Genomic DNA, 16,857 nt, shown 5'->3' on the forward strand with positions numbered 1-16,857 from the left:
GATGGGTGTTCATTAGCTTCAGGTAAGAATGTGTTACTTTTACCAATTTATATTCATCTCACATCCTACACTTATGCAGGAGAGTAAAAAAAAAAAAGGAGAGTAATGTTGCATCGTTTCCATGTCTAGGAATAGACAAACTTTGTTAAGATGCATACAACATGAGAGACAGGTGCAACTCCTGACCGGTCATGCTGCTGCATATCATTTCTCTGCTGGTTAGCTTGGTGCATCCATTATTCACTGTGGTACTGGAGAGGAAGGGGATGCTAATCTTGGCTCTCGAAAAATTGGTTTAAAACATATTGTACTTGTACGGCGCAGCTCCCCACCCCGTGGAGAACAACAGAATGCTGAACAAGGCAAAACAGTCTTGCTGCAACTTTAAACCTCAATACAATTAAAGCTAATGAGTTTGAAAATTCACCCCCTGTATAGTTGTCATGGAGTTTGGAAACTACAGTTAAGGTTATGTAAGATAACATTAAATAGTTCTAAAAATTTGGTTTAATTTTACATGAAGAGATTGAAGATACTATGGAAATACTTAAGTTAAGGAACCAAAAGAGATGAATAATAAAATACTGACTTTACAATTCCATCAGCATACAGCTAACTGTTTAAATACATGGTGCTGTATATGAAAAAAAATGCGTATGAAAGTACTATAAACAAAAAACATATGTCTTTCTGTCATGCTGTGCACACAGAAATCAACATTATATATACACACACAAACTTCTTTTTTTAAATCTTTATAAAACCAAATTAGCTAAGGGACAAAAAATCCAGCACAACAGATATTTATTAGCATTCCTAATCCATTCCCTGCTGAGACGGTTAGCTTGTACATATATAGTCACAAAGCGAGAGTGCAGGTTATGGAATCTGCACTCTTTCACAGCTGTGTTTCTCTTGCTAATTCATTGTCGTTGTCTGCTGCACTTAGCGCTTGAGCTAATCTCCTAATTGGCTGGGAAAATCCTCACAGAGGAAGCTATCGATTACTACAGCCTCCAATTATGGCTCTGTGTGCGCGGGAGGGGGGCCACAGCAGAGGGATAACGTAAGCTGCTTAACGCCAGGCGGTCAATACTCTAGTCGGGGTTATGCACCGTTCACATGATTAAATTTTGGTTGTTAACTGATGCTAGCTGTTTTTTCTCCCAGTCGTCCTGCTGAACCTTGACTGCCCTTCTGGCTGTCTCACCCTCAGCATGTAATGTATTTATTATTAGATTAAAAAAGGAGAGAAGTATGTACAAGTAAGTGTAAGTAAGTGAATAAGGACAATCAATGCTTTATCCTGCTTAAAACCAAGCCTCAGCGCAGCAAAATAAATACCTGCCTGCCAGATGTTTCTCCACAGAGTTTACTGACATTTTATTTTATTTTTATTAAGAATTGTTCATTTCTTTTCTTTTTTTTCTTTTTTTTCTTTGTTTTATTTTGTTTTGCACATCAAAATTCAACCATCTTTCTCACATCAAGGTCGATATTAATTAAAGGTGAAGAAAACTTCACAGCAGGTAATAGGATGAGTGGAGTGCAGAACTCAAAAATTATTCCTGGTTAAAAAGAAGGCAATTTTCCTCTACATGTTAATATTCGGTGTGTATATTGGTGCATTTTTCATAGGTGAAAGTAAGAATTCAACCAAATGAAACTAACGGCCCTGTGTTTGTTTCACTGAGTAAAAAAGGACTAGACTGCACCTTTTAACCCCTGTAGAAAAAGTAGGAAATCAAAGAGCCCATAAGAGCTACTGGGACACGCCCACCTGGCAACAAAAACAGTACTGTGGTCTTTGTCCTTCATCCATCCTTTGAACGTTTTTCAGTTTAATTTAGCCAAAATGCTGCATAGTTGTTGTGCTATCGGATGGCTCATTTAAACTGTAGAAATGATTTACCTGACATTGGAAAAATATTCGCACAGCTTTACACTTATGATACAATATTAGTGTGACAGACAGAAGTTTTCTAGCCCTACACTGTAAAAGTCACCAAAACGCACTATATAGCACTTACTTTTGCTTTAACAATGAACTATTTCTTGTTCTTCAGCTTTCACACAGTGGCATTATTCACCCATCCAGATCGAAAATACATGTAGCTGTTTGTACTCTTAAAGCGTTCATCCTGGCATCAGTGTAAGGTAAGGGATTCGGTACAAGATATACGTAGATGTCACCGAGCTGCCTGAGCAAAATATGGATCACAAATTTTACCTCCTATCTTCTTTTTCCTCCATTGATGGATGATCCAAGTAGTCTTGGCTCAAGACAGGTGGAAAAAAAGCAACACTTTCCAACACTGTCCTGCAGTACTGCAGACTGTCTACTATTGTCCATAATGTTTTGCCCACCAGGGTAGTGAGTCGGTCAGGTGACTGAAAAGCACGGATAGTGATTAGAAGAACCAATAATGTGAGCATAATCTATTTCCATATGCTTTATAAAATGACATATGAATAAGCTTCCCGTAGCTCACGCAAATTCACACAGATAAGTTAGAAGACGTGAAAATATTCAGCACACTGTAGTGGAGCAAGTTCTTTAAAGAGGACCTATGATGCTCATTTCTACCTTCATATTTGTACTCTTGGATTCTTGGCCTTGGTGCAGCCACTTTATCCACTGTGTGAAACAAGCCTTTTTGGGATGGGGGGGACATTTTTGCTTTCATTGGATAGTTAAGCACTGTAGATTTGACAGAAATGTTGAGAGCTGGGAAAGGCTCTAACCAAAGGCCTGTAGGTTTGACTGAAACCCGGGCTGCTGCATTTCACTTATGTGGCATATGGTCACCTGCTCAACCAGTGAGCTAAACTGGTACCTGAAAGCCTTTTTAGCTCCCTTTGCAGTCCCTCCTTCAATCCAGCTTTCTTCTGGGGCTTCTGTGTTTACAGCCAGAGCTGTGCGCCTTAGTTATTTGGAACAGATGCACTGACCGACATCATACAGAGCCAAGATTAGAGAAAAAACTGCCTGAAATGGAGCATTTAAAGAAGTCTGAAGCCTGAGCTTTTGTCTTTGAAAGATTACTAGTACGGATTTTGACCTCATTATATCAAACTTCAGCTAAAATTAATATGACTGTCCCACACTCTAACTATATATTTATTATTATAAGAAAAAAGATAGGTCACCATTTTAAAAAAAAATTATTTATGGTGTTCTTCCTATTACACAGTCTTTCTTCTATACGACCCATCTATGTGTCATTGCAGTTCATCGGTCTCACCAAACCATCTTCTTCCAGCAGGGTAAAGAGAGTTTCCTCCAGATTCTCCATAAATACATGGAAGTCCACGGCACAGTCTACTATGAGACCCAGAGACCTCCAGAGGTCCCAGCCTTTGTGAAGAACCACGGCCTGCTGCCCCAGCACGAGCTGCAGCAATTATTGCGGAAGGCCAAGGCATGAACTTTGTGGTTATTGTCACCACTGTTTAATGGACAGAGTGTTTACAAACTTTTCTTCTGCTTTTCTAACTTCTAAACTAAATTCTTCTGCTTTTAAATTACACAATCACTAAATTACATCCCTGATTTATCTTTTTTTTTTCTCCTAGCTCTTCATTGGTTTTGGTTTCCCATACGAGGGCCCGGCCCCTCTTGAAGCTATAGCCAATGGTTGCATTTTCCTCCAGCCCAAGTTCAACCAACCCCACAGCTCACTAAATCACGAGTTTTTCCGAGGCAAGCCCACATCTAGAGAGGTAGGTTCATAATTTGTATATCTTCCCACAATCAGTCATGCTGCCAACAGATTCATTAAAGCAGTGGCTCAAACATTCGATCCAGACTGCATTTTTGCCACACTAATGGACACAGTATAACTATTTTTATGTGTCTTTGTACAAAATAATAATTGACAGTATTCATTTGATAAAGACAAACTGATTTTTCTGCAGCTAAGTGTTGTCTTTGTGGAGAGATGTTATTTATTTGCAAAATATTTATTTATAGAGCTGTCACTGTGTACACTGCATTTGTTTTCTATAGGTATTCTCCCAGCACCCGTACGCGGAGCAGTACATTGGCCGACCTCACGTCATGACAGTGGACTACAACAACTCTGTGGAGTTTGACTCTGCTATCAAGGAAATCATGAGGACCAAGGTGCTCACATATAACAGTGCTTTAAAAAAGAATTCATAAAGACAAAAGACATAACCATTTATCCTGTTATGTCCACTAATTAGTTACACTGAGTTAAATTATGCATTGCTGTGTATAAATGAGGTTAACCGTGACTGGGTGCTCTTTCACTCGTATCAGCTCTCTTCATGCTGAAAGAGGGACATCTCTGGTGTTTCTTTCTGTTTTAACAAACATGTTTTCATAGACATGCCAAGAATAGCTACATGTACTTATCCACCTATTGCTTTTGTGCCTTTGTGGCCAGGAAAATTGCAGTTGGTTTGTGCCTTGTTTGGCTCTTGTAATATAACGTTTCATTTTTGTATAGCGTTCAATGATAACTCTTAGAGTTACAGATAGCACGGTTTGTTCTATTCTGTTTTCCCTTGAAGCTGTGATAAAATACAAGTACTGGACCTGCTCTTGTTGCTGTGAGCCTAATAACAGTTTTTTAAACTTTGATGAAACAGCACAATAATTTTGCTGTGGTCAAGTCCTCCAGAGGGAGTTTGCCGTCTGTAGGTAGCAGAGTTATACTGCAGAGTGCTGAACTTTTCAATTCAGTGAATGTGATATAGATTAAGGACGCTAGCTTCCGAGAGAGGGAGCAGGGTTAATTAAAGAGTCAGCCAGGTACACTGAATCTTTTTAGAAAGCATTGAAATTGGGTGCAATGTTGAAAAAAATGAATTATATGAGCAGAAAAATTGAAAGATGGAGAGTACACTGACCAAGCATCTGCACAGTCACAAAATCTTTATAAAACAGAAATCCAATATGCCAAGCAGGCATATTTTCTACTCTAAAATACAGGGGTAGACCTTTTATATCTGAAACTAAATAATGTTTATTGAAGTTCAAAACTGCAGATGCATTTTACACTCGGAGAGGTGAAGCTGTGATTCACTAGTTTTCACGCAGATTCTGTCACGGGTTGCTCTGAGGATCCACTCGCAGGACTCCGGAGTGTGTTGTAACAGAGACAGTTTATTCACAAATATCTTCACCAAGTGTATTTACAGGCAGTGCGAGGACAGTGCTATATACAAGATGTGCGAGGACGGGTTCCAGGGCTCCAGGGAAAACAAGGGGATCACACACACGCTCACGCCAACCTCTCTCCGCTAGTGACCAGCCACCTCATACACGCTCCACACGGGGAAACACGGGGACGGGTCCGGGGAATCTAGAACAGAGAGACAAGTGTTACTTTCTGAGGCGGAAGTGTGGGAAACTAGGGCTCGACGTGTACTGACAGGAGTCTTCACAACAATCCAGCGTTGAACAGCTGATCTCCTCCTTCTGATATACCAGCTGGTCTGATGAGGCCCAGGTGTGCATGATCCGGGAGGGCGTGGGCCGAGGGCGTGAACCCGCCATGAGTTCCGCCCCGGCAAAACAGGGGAGGGGGAGAGAGATTGCTGATCAGTGCCTTGCCGACCCCGCAGGTCGTGACAGTACCCCCCCCCCCCCGCCAACGGGAGCCTCCCGGCGACCCCCAGGCTTCCCAGGGTGAGCCGCATGGAACCGCCGAACCATGGCCCGGTCCAGCAGAGCCGCCCGCGGGACCCAGGAACGCTCCTCAATGCCATAGCCCTCCCAGTCCACAAGATACTGCAGGCCACGGCCCCGGCGCCTGACGTCCATAATCCGAGACACGGAGAAGGCCGGACGGCCAGCGACGACCCGGGCGGGCGGAGGGGGTCCGGAAGGAGGGCACAGAGGACTGGAACAGTGAGGTTTGATCTGCAAGACATGAAACACGTTGTGGATACGCATGGTCCTGGGGAGCTTGAGACGCACAGAAACGGGGTTAACAATGGAGTCCACTTCGAACGGGCCAATGAAGGAGGGGGAGAGCTTTTGCGACTCCGTCCTGAGAGGCACATACCGGGTCGAGAGCCAAACCTTCTGTCCAGGTGAGTAGGCCCGGGCCAGGGACCTGCTGCTGAACAGAGGGCACAAAGTGCTCACCTTCGATGGCAGGGAACAGGGGAGGTTGGTACCCCAGGGAGGCCTCGAACGGGGAGACGCCTGTGGCCGACGAGGTAAGGCTATTGTGAGCGTACTCCACCCACGTCAGTTGCTCACTCCAGGTGGTCTGATTAGTGGACGTCAAGCAACGGAGAGCCGTTTTGAGTTCTTGGTTGGCCCGTTCCGCTTGACCGTTGGTCTGTGGATGAAAACCTGACGAGAGACTAACCTGGGCCCCCAAGGAGGCGCAGAACTCCCTCCAAACACGTGACGTGAACTGTGGGCCTCGGTCCGAGACCACTTCAGCAGGGATCCCGTGGAGGCGAAACACATGAGTTGACAGAAGCCGGGCGGTCTCCAGGGCAGTGGGGAGCTTGGGGAGAGCGACAAAGTGGGCAGCTTTAGAGAAACGGTCGACAACGGTGAGGATGACTGTGTTACCTGATGACGGCGGAAGACCAGTGACAAAGTCAACCGCAATGTGGGACCAGGGGCGGCTTGGCGTAGGCAAGGGATGAAGTAGGCCGGCAGCAGGCTGGTTGACCGGCTTATTCTGGGCACAGGTTGGACAGGCAGCGATGAAGTCTTGGACGTCCTTGGCCAATGTAGGCCACCAGGCGAACCGCTTGATGAAGGTGACGGTGCGATGAACGCCCGGATGACAGGTGAGTTTTCCGCCGTGGGCCCATTGTAGCACTCGTGAGCGAACCAACGTGGGAACAAAGAGCACTCCCGGGGGACCAGTACCTGGATCCGGTTCCGCCCGCTGGGCCTCCCGTATGGCGGACTCGATCTCCCATGACAGGGCCCCGAAACGCACGTGGGAGGGAGAATGGGAGCCTCACGGGTGGGGTCCTCTGAGGTGGTGAATTGGCGGGAAAGGGCATCGGGTTTCACGTTCCGGGAGCCGGGCCTGTAGGTGATGGTGAAGCAGAATCTGGTAAAGAACAGAGCCCACCTGGCTTGTCAAGCATTTAGTCGTTTAGCCGACCGGATGTATTCGAGGTTCCTGTGGTCAGTCCATACCACAAAGGGTTCTGTTGCGCCCTCTAGCCAGTGGCGCCACTCCTCCAGGGCGAGTTTGATTGCCAACAGCTCCCTGTCCCCGATGTCGTAATTCTGCTCTGCAGGAGAGAGACGACGAGAGAAGTAAGCACAAGGGTGGAGCTTACCGTCTAGTTGCTGGGAGAGAACTGCTCCGACCCCTACATCCGAGGCGTCCACCTCCACGATGAACTGCCGCTTGAGATCCGGTTGCCGGAGGATGGGCGCCGACGCGAAACGTTTCTTTAGCCGGGAAAAAGCCTCCTGAGCCTGATCATCCCAGCAGAAAGGCACCTTAGGGGAAGTTAAACGGGTTAGTGGCAAAGCAATCTTGCTGTAGTCACGAATGAACCTCCGATAAAAGTTTGCAAAACCGAGGAACCGTTGAAGCTGCTTACGGTTAGGCGGCGTGGGCCAGTCTAAGACTGCTTGTACCTTAGCTGGATCGGTTCTTAAATCGCCCCGTTCAATGATGTAGCCCAAAAACGACACAGTACTCACATGAAACTCGCACTTCTCCCCTTTAACAAACAGCCGATTCTCCAGGAGGCGTTGCAGGACTTGTCTGACGTGATGTACATGATCCGGGAGAGAGCGGGAGAAGATGAGAATGTCGTCAAGGTACACAAACACAAAACGATCGATGAAATCTCGGAGAACATCATTGACTAGACTCTGAAAGACAGCTGGAGCATTAGTCAGTCCAAACGGCATGACCAAGTATTCAAAATGGCCCAGGTGCGTGTTGAAGGCCGTTTTCCACTTGTCACCCTCTCTCATCCTGACTAAGTGGTAAGCATTCCGCAGATCGAGCTTAGTAAAAATGGTCGCCCCCTGCAGGAGTTCGAAGGCGGAGGATAAAAGCGGCAGAGGGTATTTATTCTTAACAGTAATGGTATTGAGACCCCGGAAATCAATACATGGCCGAAGGCTTTTATCCTTCTTAGTGACGAAAAAGAACCCGGCAGCCACAGGGGATGAAGAGTGGCGAATCAGTCCATCAGCCAAGGATTCATTAATATACTTCTCCATGCATTCACGTTCAGGTTGAGAGAGACTGTATAAGCGACTAGTGGGAAGGGGTGCACCCGGGAGCAAATCAATACTGCAGTCGTACGGGCGATGAGGGGGAAGAGAGCGGGCGCGGTCCTTACAAAACACTTGCTTGAGATCATGATACTCTGACGGGATAGCTGAAAGGTCAGGGGGCTCATGTGGTAGTAGTTTAGCTGCTTTAACGGGAGTAGCTGCTGTCAAACAGGTCATGTGACACTCCTCCCCCCACCCCAGAACCCTCTCCTCCCTCCAGTCGAGCACGGGGTTATGCTGGCGTAACCATGGAAATCCTAGCACCAGGGGCGTGAGAGGGGCTTCAAAGACATAAAACTGCAGCAGTTCAGTGTGATTCCCAGACAGCGTTAGGGACACGGGTTCTGTAACATGAGTTATGTCGGGAAGACGTTGACCGTTTAAAGCGGTGACCTGCAACAAGTGGGGTAATGCCCGTGCGGAAATCTTAAGTTTGAGAGCCAGGGAAGCATCTATGAAGCTCTGCTCCGCACCAGAGTCAATCAGCGCCTGAAGAGAGTGAGAGGCAGAGTGGACAGTCACTTTAGCGGCTAGCATGAAGCGTGGAGGAGAATGTGAAAAGGAGACCTCGCCCACCCGTATCCTCCTTTCTACCGGCGGGTGGGGTCTTTTGGCCGAGCAGGACAGACCTTGGCGAGATGGCCCTTGCGGCCGCAGTAAAAGCACTCACCGGATCGCCATCTGTGTGCCCTCTCCTCCGGGGAGAGTTGAGAGCGTCCGATCTGCATGGGTTGCTCCTGCTCGTCGCCGCGGTCCACTTCCCGATCGCTACTTCCGCTTCCGCCGGAAGCTGACTCCGCACGCCCCACAGGCCTCTGGGAACCGTAGTTGCTGGCGCGGTGACGCGCCCTCAAATGTTCATCAACCTTAACACATAAGGCGATCACCTCCGATAGAGTCTTGGGCAGCTCCCTCATTAACAGTTCGCCCTTAAGGACATCACAAACATTGTTCAATAAAGTACTTATCAGCGCAGGCTGCCCCCATCCCGTCTCCTCAGCCAGTGTCCAGAACTCTACAGAGAAGTCCGCCATACTCCGTCTTCCTTGTTTTAAGTTCAGCAAACGGCGGCCCGCTGCCTCAGCTCCGGTGCCCCTTTCGAACACACTTTTGAACTTTGAGAGAAAATCAGCATAGGTAATCTCCGGGCTAGTCCGTAACACTGCTTGGGCCCAGTTCAAGGCTTGACCGCGGAGTAACTGAACGAAAAAGGCTATCTTAGCTCCATCACTTTCATACGTTCGCCGCAGCTGCCTAAACTGCAACGTAATCTGCGTTAGGAAACCAGCACACTTGTGGAACTCACCAGCGAATGGCTCCGGTGACGGTAGAGCTCGTTCCAGGGGTTCCGCGGAAGCGGGGGCTGGTGGCGTGGAGTGTTCCGGGGCCGGCGGCTGTGCAGGAGCAGACGGGGGTGGCATAGCGGGACCTGGCAGCGGAACGTGCTGAGCGAGAGCCTGAGTGAGTGCGATCAGCTGTTGGTTAATGTGTTGTAGCATCTGCTCGTGTCGCTCCAACACGGCTTCTGGAGGAGGGGTGGGTTGTAGAGCTGAGTCCGCTGGATCCATAGTATGGCTGGATTGTTACTGTCACGGGTTGCTCTGAGGATCCACTCGCAGGACTCCGGAGTGTGTTGTAACAGAGACAGTTTATTCACAAATATCTTCACCAAGTGTATTTACAGGCAGTGCGAGGACAGTGCTATATACAAGATGTGCGAGGACGGGTTCCAGGGCTCCAGGGAAAACAAGGGGATCACACACACGCTCACGCCAACCTCTCTCCGCTAGTGACCAGCCACCTCATACACGCTCCACACGGGGAAACACGGGGACGGGTCCGGGGAATCTAGAACAGAGAGACAAGTGTTACTTTCTGAGGCGGAAGTGTGGGAAACTAGGGCTCGACGTGTACTGACAGGAGTCTTCACAACAATCCAGCATTGAACAGCTGATCTCCTCCTTCTGATATACCAGCTGGTCTGATGAGGCCCAGGTGTGCATGATCCGGGAGGGCGTGGGCCGAGGGCGTGAACCCGCCATGAGTTCCGCCCCGGCAAAACAGGGGAGGGGGAGAGAGATTGCTGATCAGTGCCTTGCCGACCCCGCAGGTCGTGACAGATTCGAATTTCTAGAGAATTGACCATCCTAACCATTTTGGCATCCCAAAAACTGACCTCTTGAATTTATAAATGGTCATTTTGTTCTGCATACGCTAAGGTATATTTAAATGTATTGTCAAATCTGATGGATCTGGATACATTTATGGCTGAGGTATAACGCTCTTGGCATTTAACATAGGTGTGAACACACATCATCCCACAAGACATGCAACATATTTTACATATGGAATACGAGTCACAGTAACACAAGGCATTGGTCTATAGGGAAGCAGGAAACATGGAGACAGCTGTCTGCATGATCCTTTAAACATGCTGTAGCAGTCTGCCCTTTGCAGATTAGAGATGGTATGTAGGGAGATTAGGCAAAAGCTGATATATGTAGTGTTAGCTCTGTGTGTGTGTTTGTCAGTGTGTGAGTGTGAGAGAGGCTGTTCTCATCTTTTCGTCTGCGTAGTCAGACAAGCTACAGTTCAGCAACACTGGCTTAGTGTGCCTTCTCCATCTGCACTGACAGACCACGGAGAAAGCGCTGATGGACCACTTCACCCTTCACTGGAGGCACAATGCCCCGAGCAAACTCACACATACCCATACAACATATACACGCACCACCCCCAGCACCCAAACAAACACATAAACACAACTCATAGACTGAAATTGCAAAGATGCGACGTATCAGTACACACAGCCTCACCTGCACATTACAGCCATTAAATTCAAGGCACACGCAGGCATACACAAACCGTGTGTGAGGCAGAGGCTCATGTTCAGTCATGCAAGACAAAGCAATCTCTGGCCGACAAGTCCTCATGTTCAAATAAAACCCTTTTCCATCTCTTTCTTTCTTTCTTTCTTTTCTTATTCCCTGTTCCATGTCTTATGGGAATTGCCGTTTTAAATGTGGTTTTTTAACATTCACATGAAGTAGTCTTAATAGGGTGGGCAAAAGTCAAGGTCACTCTGACCATATAACAAAATTTTGGCCATACTTGTTATGATAAAATGATGATATGATGCCTGATCATTATTCAATGCCAAACTCAGAAACAGAAGTAGGTTGATTGTGACAGGTCTGCGTAGGTTCTTAGGCATCTAGTTCATGGTAGTCTTAATGGCTTGAAATAAAGGCAACTGGATTAATTTGGGGTCATGAAGGTGTTGGATGATACTACCCTAGTATCATCCAACTACTACTCATACTATTATTGGGATGTGGTGGGGTTGTTTCCAAGGGGACAGCCCCACTACAGGTTAAATATCTGGCACTCCCCATTAGTTTTCAGAGCTGAAAAAATCCTCTTGGACAAGAGGTGAAATGCCTTCATAAACCAAAAAGAAGACCAGTTCCCTTCATTTCAAGTGATTACTTCCATCGTCGCAATATTTCACATTTGTCCAAATCTGAATAAAGGATCCAACTTCTCCAACTTTACTGATGGGTGGAGGTATACAACCACAAAGGGGTGATTGTCAAAACTGCTAAAAAAAACAATAACACAGCTTTCTGGAAACTAGTTGGTTAGAAGGTTTTGTTAAACACATATTTTAAAAGAATTTGGAGATAGGATGATTTATGAGACCAACAACAACACCCAAGAAAATCATATAGATCTTCTCAGTTAGCGAACCATGCAAATGGGATTTTCATTCTATTTGATTTCTGAGTGAAGTCTACATCAGCCAAGGATAAGAGAAAGGACTTAAAGAAGAGAAGGTCACAAGTCTAAACTACACAAATGTGATAAAAATAAAAAATAGAGCAAAACAGTGCTAAATGCCTTCATACACCTGAAACCTTTGCTTCCACCCGCTGCCAGTGTTGCCAGCACCTTTTCAAAAAGCTCCACTCAAAGCCGCACCTGTGAATGCGAACGTGGCCTGGGTCACTATGCCTGGTTAAGCAAAGGCGAATGAGAACGCTGTTAGAAAAAGGACACGTCCATTGATTGTTTTTGCAGGACGCTTGTGTGCCTGTCCTTGTTCAAATGTTTGCTTTCTGCTCCTGCTTATAAAGTAGATTAGCATAAGGCTTTGATCAGATTGCAGTGTGTAGCTTTTTAAATTGCACCATCCCTGCATGTTTGCTTCTCAGTGGTTTTCACTTGAAATGGGCCAAGTCTGATTTCACAGATGGTTGAACATTAGACTGCTTTGATTTCACCTAGGAAATGCAATTTAGTGAGTCATGTATCATTTACAAAGGCAGGTCTTTGCATTAGGTCATAAAGACAATCCACTTCGATCTCTGCAAAGCTTGGTGTTTGCAGTTAGAAATACAAAAATGTGTTTTCATTTGGTTGGAGTGTGTAACAGGATCATTTTAGTTCATATAAAACTTGAACTTGTGTCTTTGTACAGTGTGGCTGTTGAATATCAGCTGTCGAGCACTTTATGAAATCTGCTAAATTCATTTTTTATTAATCCCAGCACTGCAGTTGCAACTATTTCGTATTCATCGGCTTTTGTGTCAGACAGTCTGTTAACAAGCATTGAACATGTTGGTATTAGCAAGAGACACAAAAGATATATGGTGTTTCCAGCTCATCTCTAATTAGAGCAATCAAAAGTGTGCTTTAGTTATAGAACCAGCACATCAAAGGAGGAGATGATCTATTGGTATGCAAATAAAGCCTAATGATTTTCCAAGCAGTGACATACTGTGATTAGGCCTCGCAGAAACCTGACAATAGAAACATTCGTCAGCTCAAATTACCAAGGAGAAGAGACAATTCATTGCAATTACTGAGAACAATGATGCGGAAGGAAAACGAAAAGTACACTTTACTGCGAGTAAAATGTGGCAATAATAACGTGGTGATGATTGTGTGTTTTCACGTGTGATTCTCAGGTCGAGCCTTATCTGCCTTATGAATACACCTGCGAGGGCATGCTCGAGAGAGTGCATGCATACATACAGCATCAGGTGAGTGTCGCTACAAATGTCTACAGTTCACTGTCTGCACATATGCGCTTCGCCTATACTCTCCTTTTCTTTTGTCTTCAGTCAGCTCTTGCTCTCATTTATATACCTTCTTTTTTGAAGCTTTCAGAACCCTTACACTGCTTAATATTTCACGCCTGTGTGCATTCAGCACCTAGGACGTCGTGTATCTAGGACTGTGTGTGTGTGCGTGTGAGATTATGTACCCCATGTATGTGGGCATGCGATTAATCGACATGCTAACTCTCATTAGGAGCCACATATCTGCCCTCCGGCTTTAAAGCAGAAGGTCTCCTGACACTAATGAGGAGGGATGAGTAAGGAAAAAGAACACAAGTGTGGGAATAATGATGATGAAGGACTAGGGTAAAAGCACTTTTTTATAGCCCCCCACAAGATGTTAGACAAACCACAGAAGCTCTCTCAGTGACTTTTATTCACTCCTGACTTGCAGCTTGTTTTGGACCCAGAAAGCTGTTGAAAGACTAACAGGAGAACATTAAATTACATTTCTGTTCAAATTGGATTTTCTAAAGGAACCGCTTCCTGCAGCTGGTTTGCAGTAACATAGCATAGCCTTCGCCTTGTGATTCGAGTCTCCCTGTGTGTTTCTGAATGTTACCATGGCCAGATGTGATCCTGAAGAGATCTACTTTAACAGGAACTACCACAAGTTTTTATTTTTGCTCGGCAGGTGTTTCTGTCTTCCTGTCGGGACAGATTTTGTCAGGGTGATAGCTTGAACGCTGAGCTGCAGTCACACAAATTTAAATGTGTGTAGCTGAGCTGCAAATGAAGGCAGAGTTCAAAGATGGATGGGGTCTGAGTACTTCATGAATACTCATTTGTCAGAACATCACCTTGTTACAGGCTTCAGTAACACTTTCAGCTGGCGTTATCCCACCCTTGACACTCTCTAATGTTTCACTTAGTATAATGTAGAAAACAAAGCCTTTGGCAATAGTAATACTCTGATCTGGAGCAGCGTCATGATTTTGTTGCATTTTCCACATGTTACAGGTTTTATCATATTTTTATATTTAGGATTTTTTTCAAAACACCTTTTTTAAATGTAAAATTGCCATTTGCATTTAACTATAACTCTATATGCTTGGATCACTGTGCTTATTGTTGTTAAACTTACGTTAATCAGAAACAACCATTTGATTTGGAGCAACTTCCCAAGCCACAACTGCACATGTGCTTTAAACTTAGAAATAACATTTGAGTGAATATCTTTTAACATCTTTCTCTCCATCGGTATAAAATATTAATGTGTCTTCTGAGAAGCAGAACTCTGCATTAGCATGTGCTCTGTGCATGTTCTCCTCAAGTCTGTTTGCTTTCATTTTACCAGCATAACTGCAGATAACTACAGTGAGTGTGTGTTGCACTTGACAAATGCACATGCTTGGATGTCTTAAGGCACAGAATTGAGTGACCTACACTCAGTACTTAAGGCATCTTGTGTAGGACTGAAGCTGTTGCTGCTGTTCTCCTGAGAAGCAGCTGGTTCTATGCTCTTGTTGTCGACACATTTTCGAGTACAGCCGTTAGGTAAAAGCAGCTTGTATGAAAGTTTCTTACATCATTGGATATAGCCTGTAACTGTGATAGTGGAGCAGCGCGTTATAACTTACCTGGTGCCACTTTACTTTACTGTAAAGGCAATAACTCACTCAGGTTTATTTAGTCTGGTAATATTTTACAGTTCTACAATTATTTGATTTTTAAAAATTATTGTATTTATTTCACCTCCAGGATTTCTGTGCCCCAGAGCCTCCCTTCATTCCAGCCAACCTCTCCAGAAAGGGGTCCGCTGGTGGCAGCAGGATGATGGGACCTCTGTTTGTGCCCCTGCCCAACACTACAGCTCTTGGCTGGGCATCCAATGTGACAGCTCCCTCTGCCTGGCCTCCTCTCAGCTCCCTCAGGCTGCTTGTATCTCAAGAGGGCCAGTCTTGTGTGGACGCCTGCCAGTCAGCTGGTTTCATCTGTGAACCCGCTCACTTTCGCTTCATCAACAACAAGGAGGCTCTGCGCAGGTAGGTCAGCCGAGAGTACAAACTGCCTGCTAGCGAGGCTTTAATTAAGTGTTTAGTCCCAACTATCAAGCTTTGCTCATCAAACACTCCACTCCTACAACTTACCAAGCAACACCTCATCACACGTTGTCAGCGTTACCTGAGGAGTACCATCTGTGGTAGAAACACTGTCATGTCTAAATTAAATTAAAAGGAGAATTTGAAACAACCAAGCAATCTTTGTGTACATCACACAAATTTAAACAAAGACGAGTGATCTAAAAGACTCCATGCAATAATATCTGTAGCTGTGGTTTTGAAGGATGGTGGTTCTGATTGCAGGCTGTGAAACCACTGAACCAGCCGAAATGAAAAAAGGTTCTATTGTACAAGTTTTAACATAACAAATTGGATTTTTGGAAATGATTAAGAGTTCAAAACGTTCTATTTAAACTGAAGATTGACACTAAGTACAGTTTAGGCCGTCTCTGACCTTAGTATGACTCTGATATTTATTTAGTTTACTGTACCAGCCCATGGCTGCTGATCCAGAAACTTCACTTTCAGACATCTCCTTTTCTCAAGCTCCAAGACAGAAATCCTGTCAGCAGTTGAGCCTCTCCTTCGAGCATTTCCCACCTGACTGCTTTCAGCCTTAACTCATTTTCTCTGCTCTTACTTCATCCTTCGAGTATTTTTCTGTTTCTGTTGTTTTTCTATCTGTCTTGGTTTACAGTGCCTCTCCTCTTTGTTTCTCTTTCTCTTTTCATGCTGATGTCTCATACCTGCTCCATAGTTTTTTCCATCTTCCCCGAAGCTTTTTCACTTGAGTTCCTCCCGTTCGTTCGTCTGTGATTAAAGTGGTGAACTCGTTTCCATTCCTTGTTTCTGCTCCCCGTTTATTTTCAGGTTAATGCCAGTTCCATTTTCCTGTTACATGTCTGAGATGAAACCGTGAATTTTATTATTCGTCTTTTCTTCTTGATAAATCTCAGTGATCTCTTTTTTTAGATTTCTGCTGCTCTTTTCACTCCTCAGGTTGGACGTACAGTGTGAAGTTGTAGACTCTGAGATTAACCACATCTTGCCAGCCTTCTCGGTGGTGCGGCAGGAGTGTGGCCTTCAGAGGGAACTGCTACTCTTCAGCTGTGCAGGACACTCCCCTAAATACAGACGTCTTTGCCCCTGCAGGGACTTCCGCCATGGGCAGGTGGCGCTGTGCAGAGACTGTCTATAATGACAGAGCACGTGAAGGACAGACAGAAAAGACATGGACAAAGAGAAAGAGAAGAAAGTGTAGAGCTGGGACATATCACCTGGTGTTGCAGAGAGCCAGCCTCTCTCGAAAAGTAAATGTAGGCTCGTGACGAAGAAGCATGCATGGATTTAAAGAGTTTACACTGGAACTGAGCCTGGGTTGTATCAGAGGATATTTGATGACTGTAGTTGTTATAACAGATGTTATACTGCAACAGACTGGAGACACTTTGGCTACACTGAACACATAACATGTGGA

General features: G+C 45.4%; 1 protein-coding gene across 4 annotated transcripts in view; it reads left to right on the forward strand.

Annotated features, from left to right (window-relative positions):
* LOC146630794 (alpha-1,6-mannosylglycoprotein 6-beta-N-acetylglucosaminyltransferase B-like) overlaps window positions 1-16,578 on the forward strand; it is a 133,469-nt gene extending 116,891 nt beyond the window's left edge. For 2 of the 4 annotated variants that reach the window (XM_085354959.1, XM_085354957.1), the window contains 6 exons: window positions 3,264-3,422; window positions 3,577-3,723; window positions 4,010-4,126; window positions 13,225-13,299; window positions 15,079-15,362; window positions 16,380-16,578. In XM_085354959.1, the coding sequence (XP_085211085.1) occupies window positions 3,264-3,422; window positions 3,577-3,723; window positions 4,010-4,126; window positions 13,225-13,299; window positions 15,079-15,362; window positions 16,380-16,578 (981 nt within the window). Of the gene's footprint in view, window positions 1-16; window positions 23-3,263; window positions 3,423-3,576; window positions 3,724-4,009; window positions 4,127-13,224; window positions 13,300-15,078; window positions 15,363-16,379 lie in introns of all 4 variants that reach the window. The other 2 variants (XM_085354960.1, XM_085354958.1) reach the window with 2 other exon arrangements.
* The last annotated feature ends 279 nt before the right edge of the window (window positions 16,579-16,857 follow it).

This window comes from Diplotaxodon limnothrissa, linkage group LG6 (assembly GCF_057381915.1).
Source record: "Diplotaxodon limnothrissa isolate DT_005_m linkage group LG6, D_limnothrissa_male_GT1.1, whole genome shotgun sequence".
Classification (NCBI taxonomy): Eukaryota; Metazoa; Chordata; class Actinopteri; order Cichliformes; family Cichlidae; genus Diplotaxodon; species Diplotaxodon limnothrissa.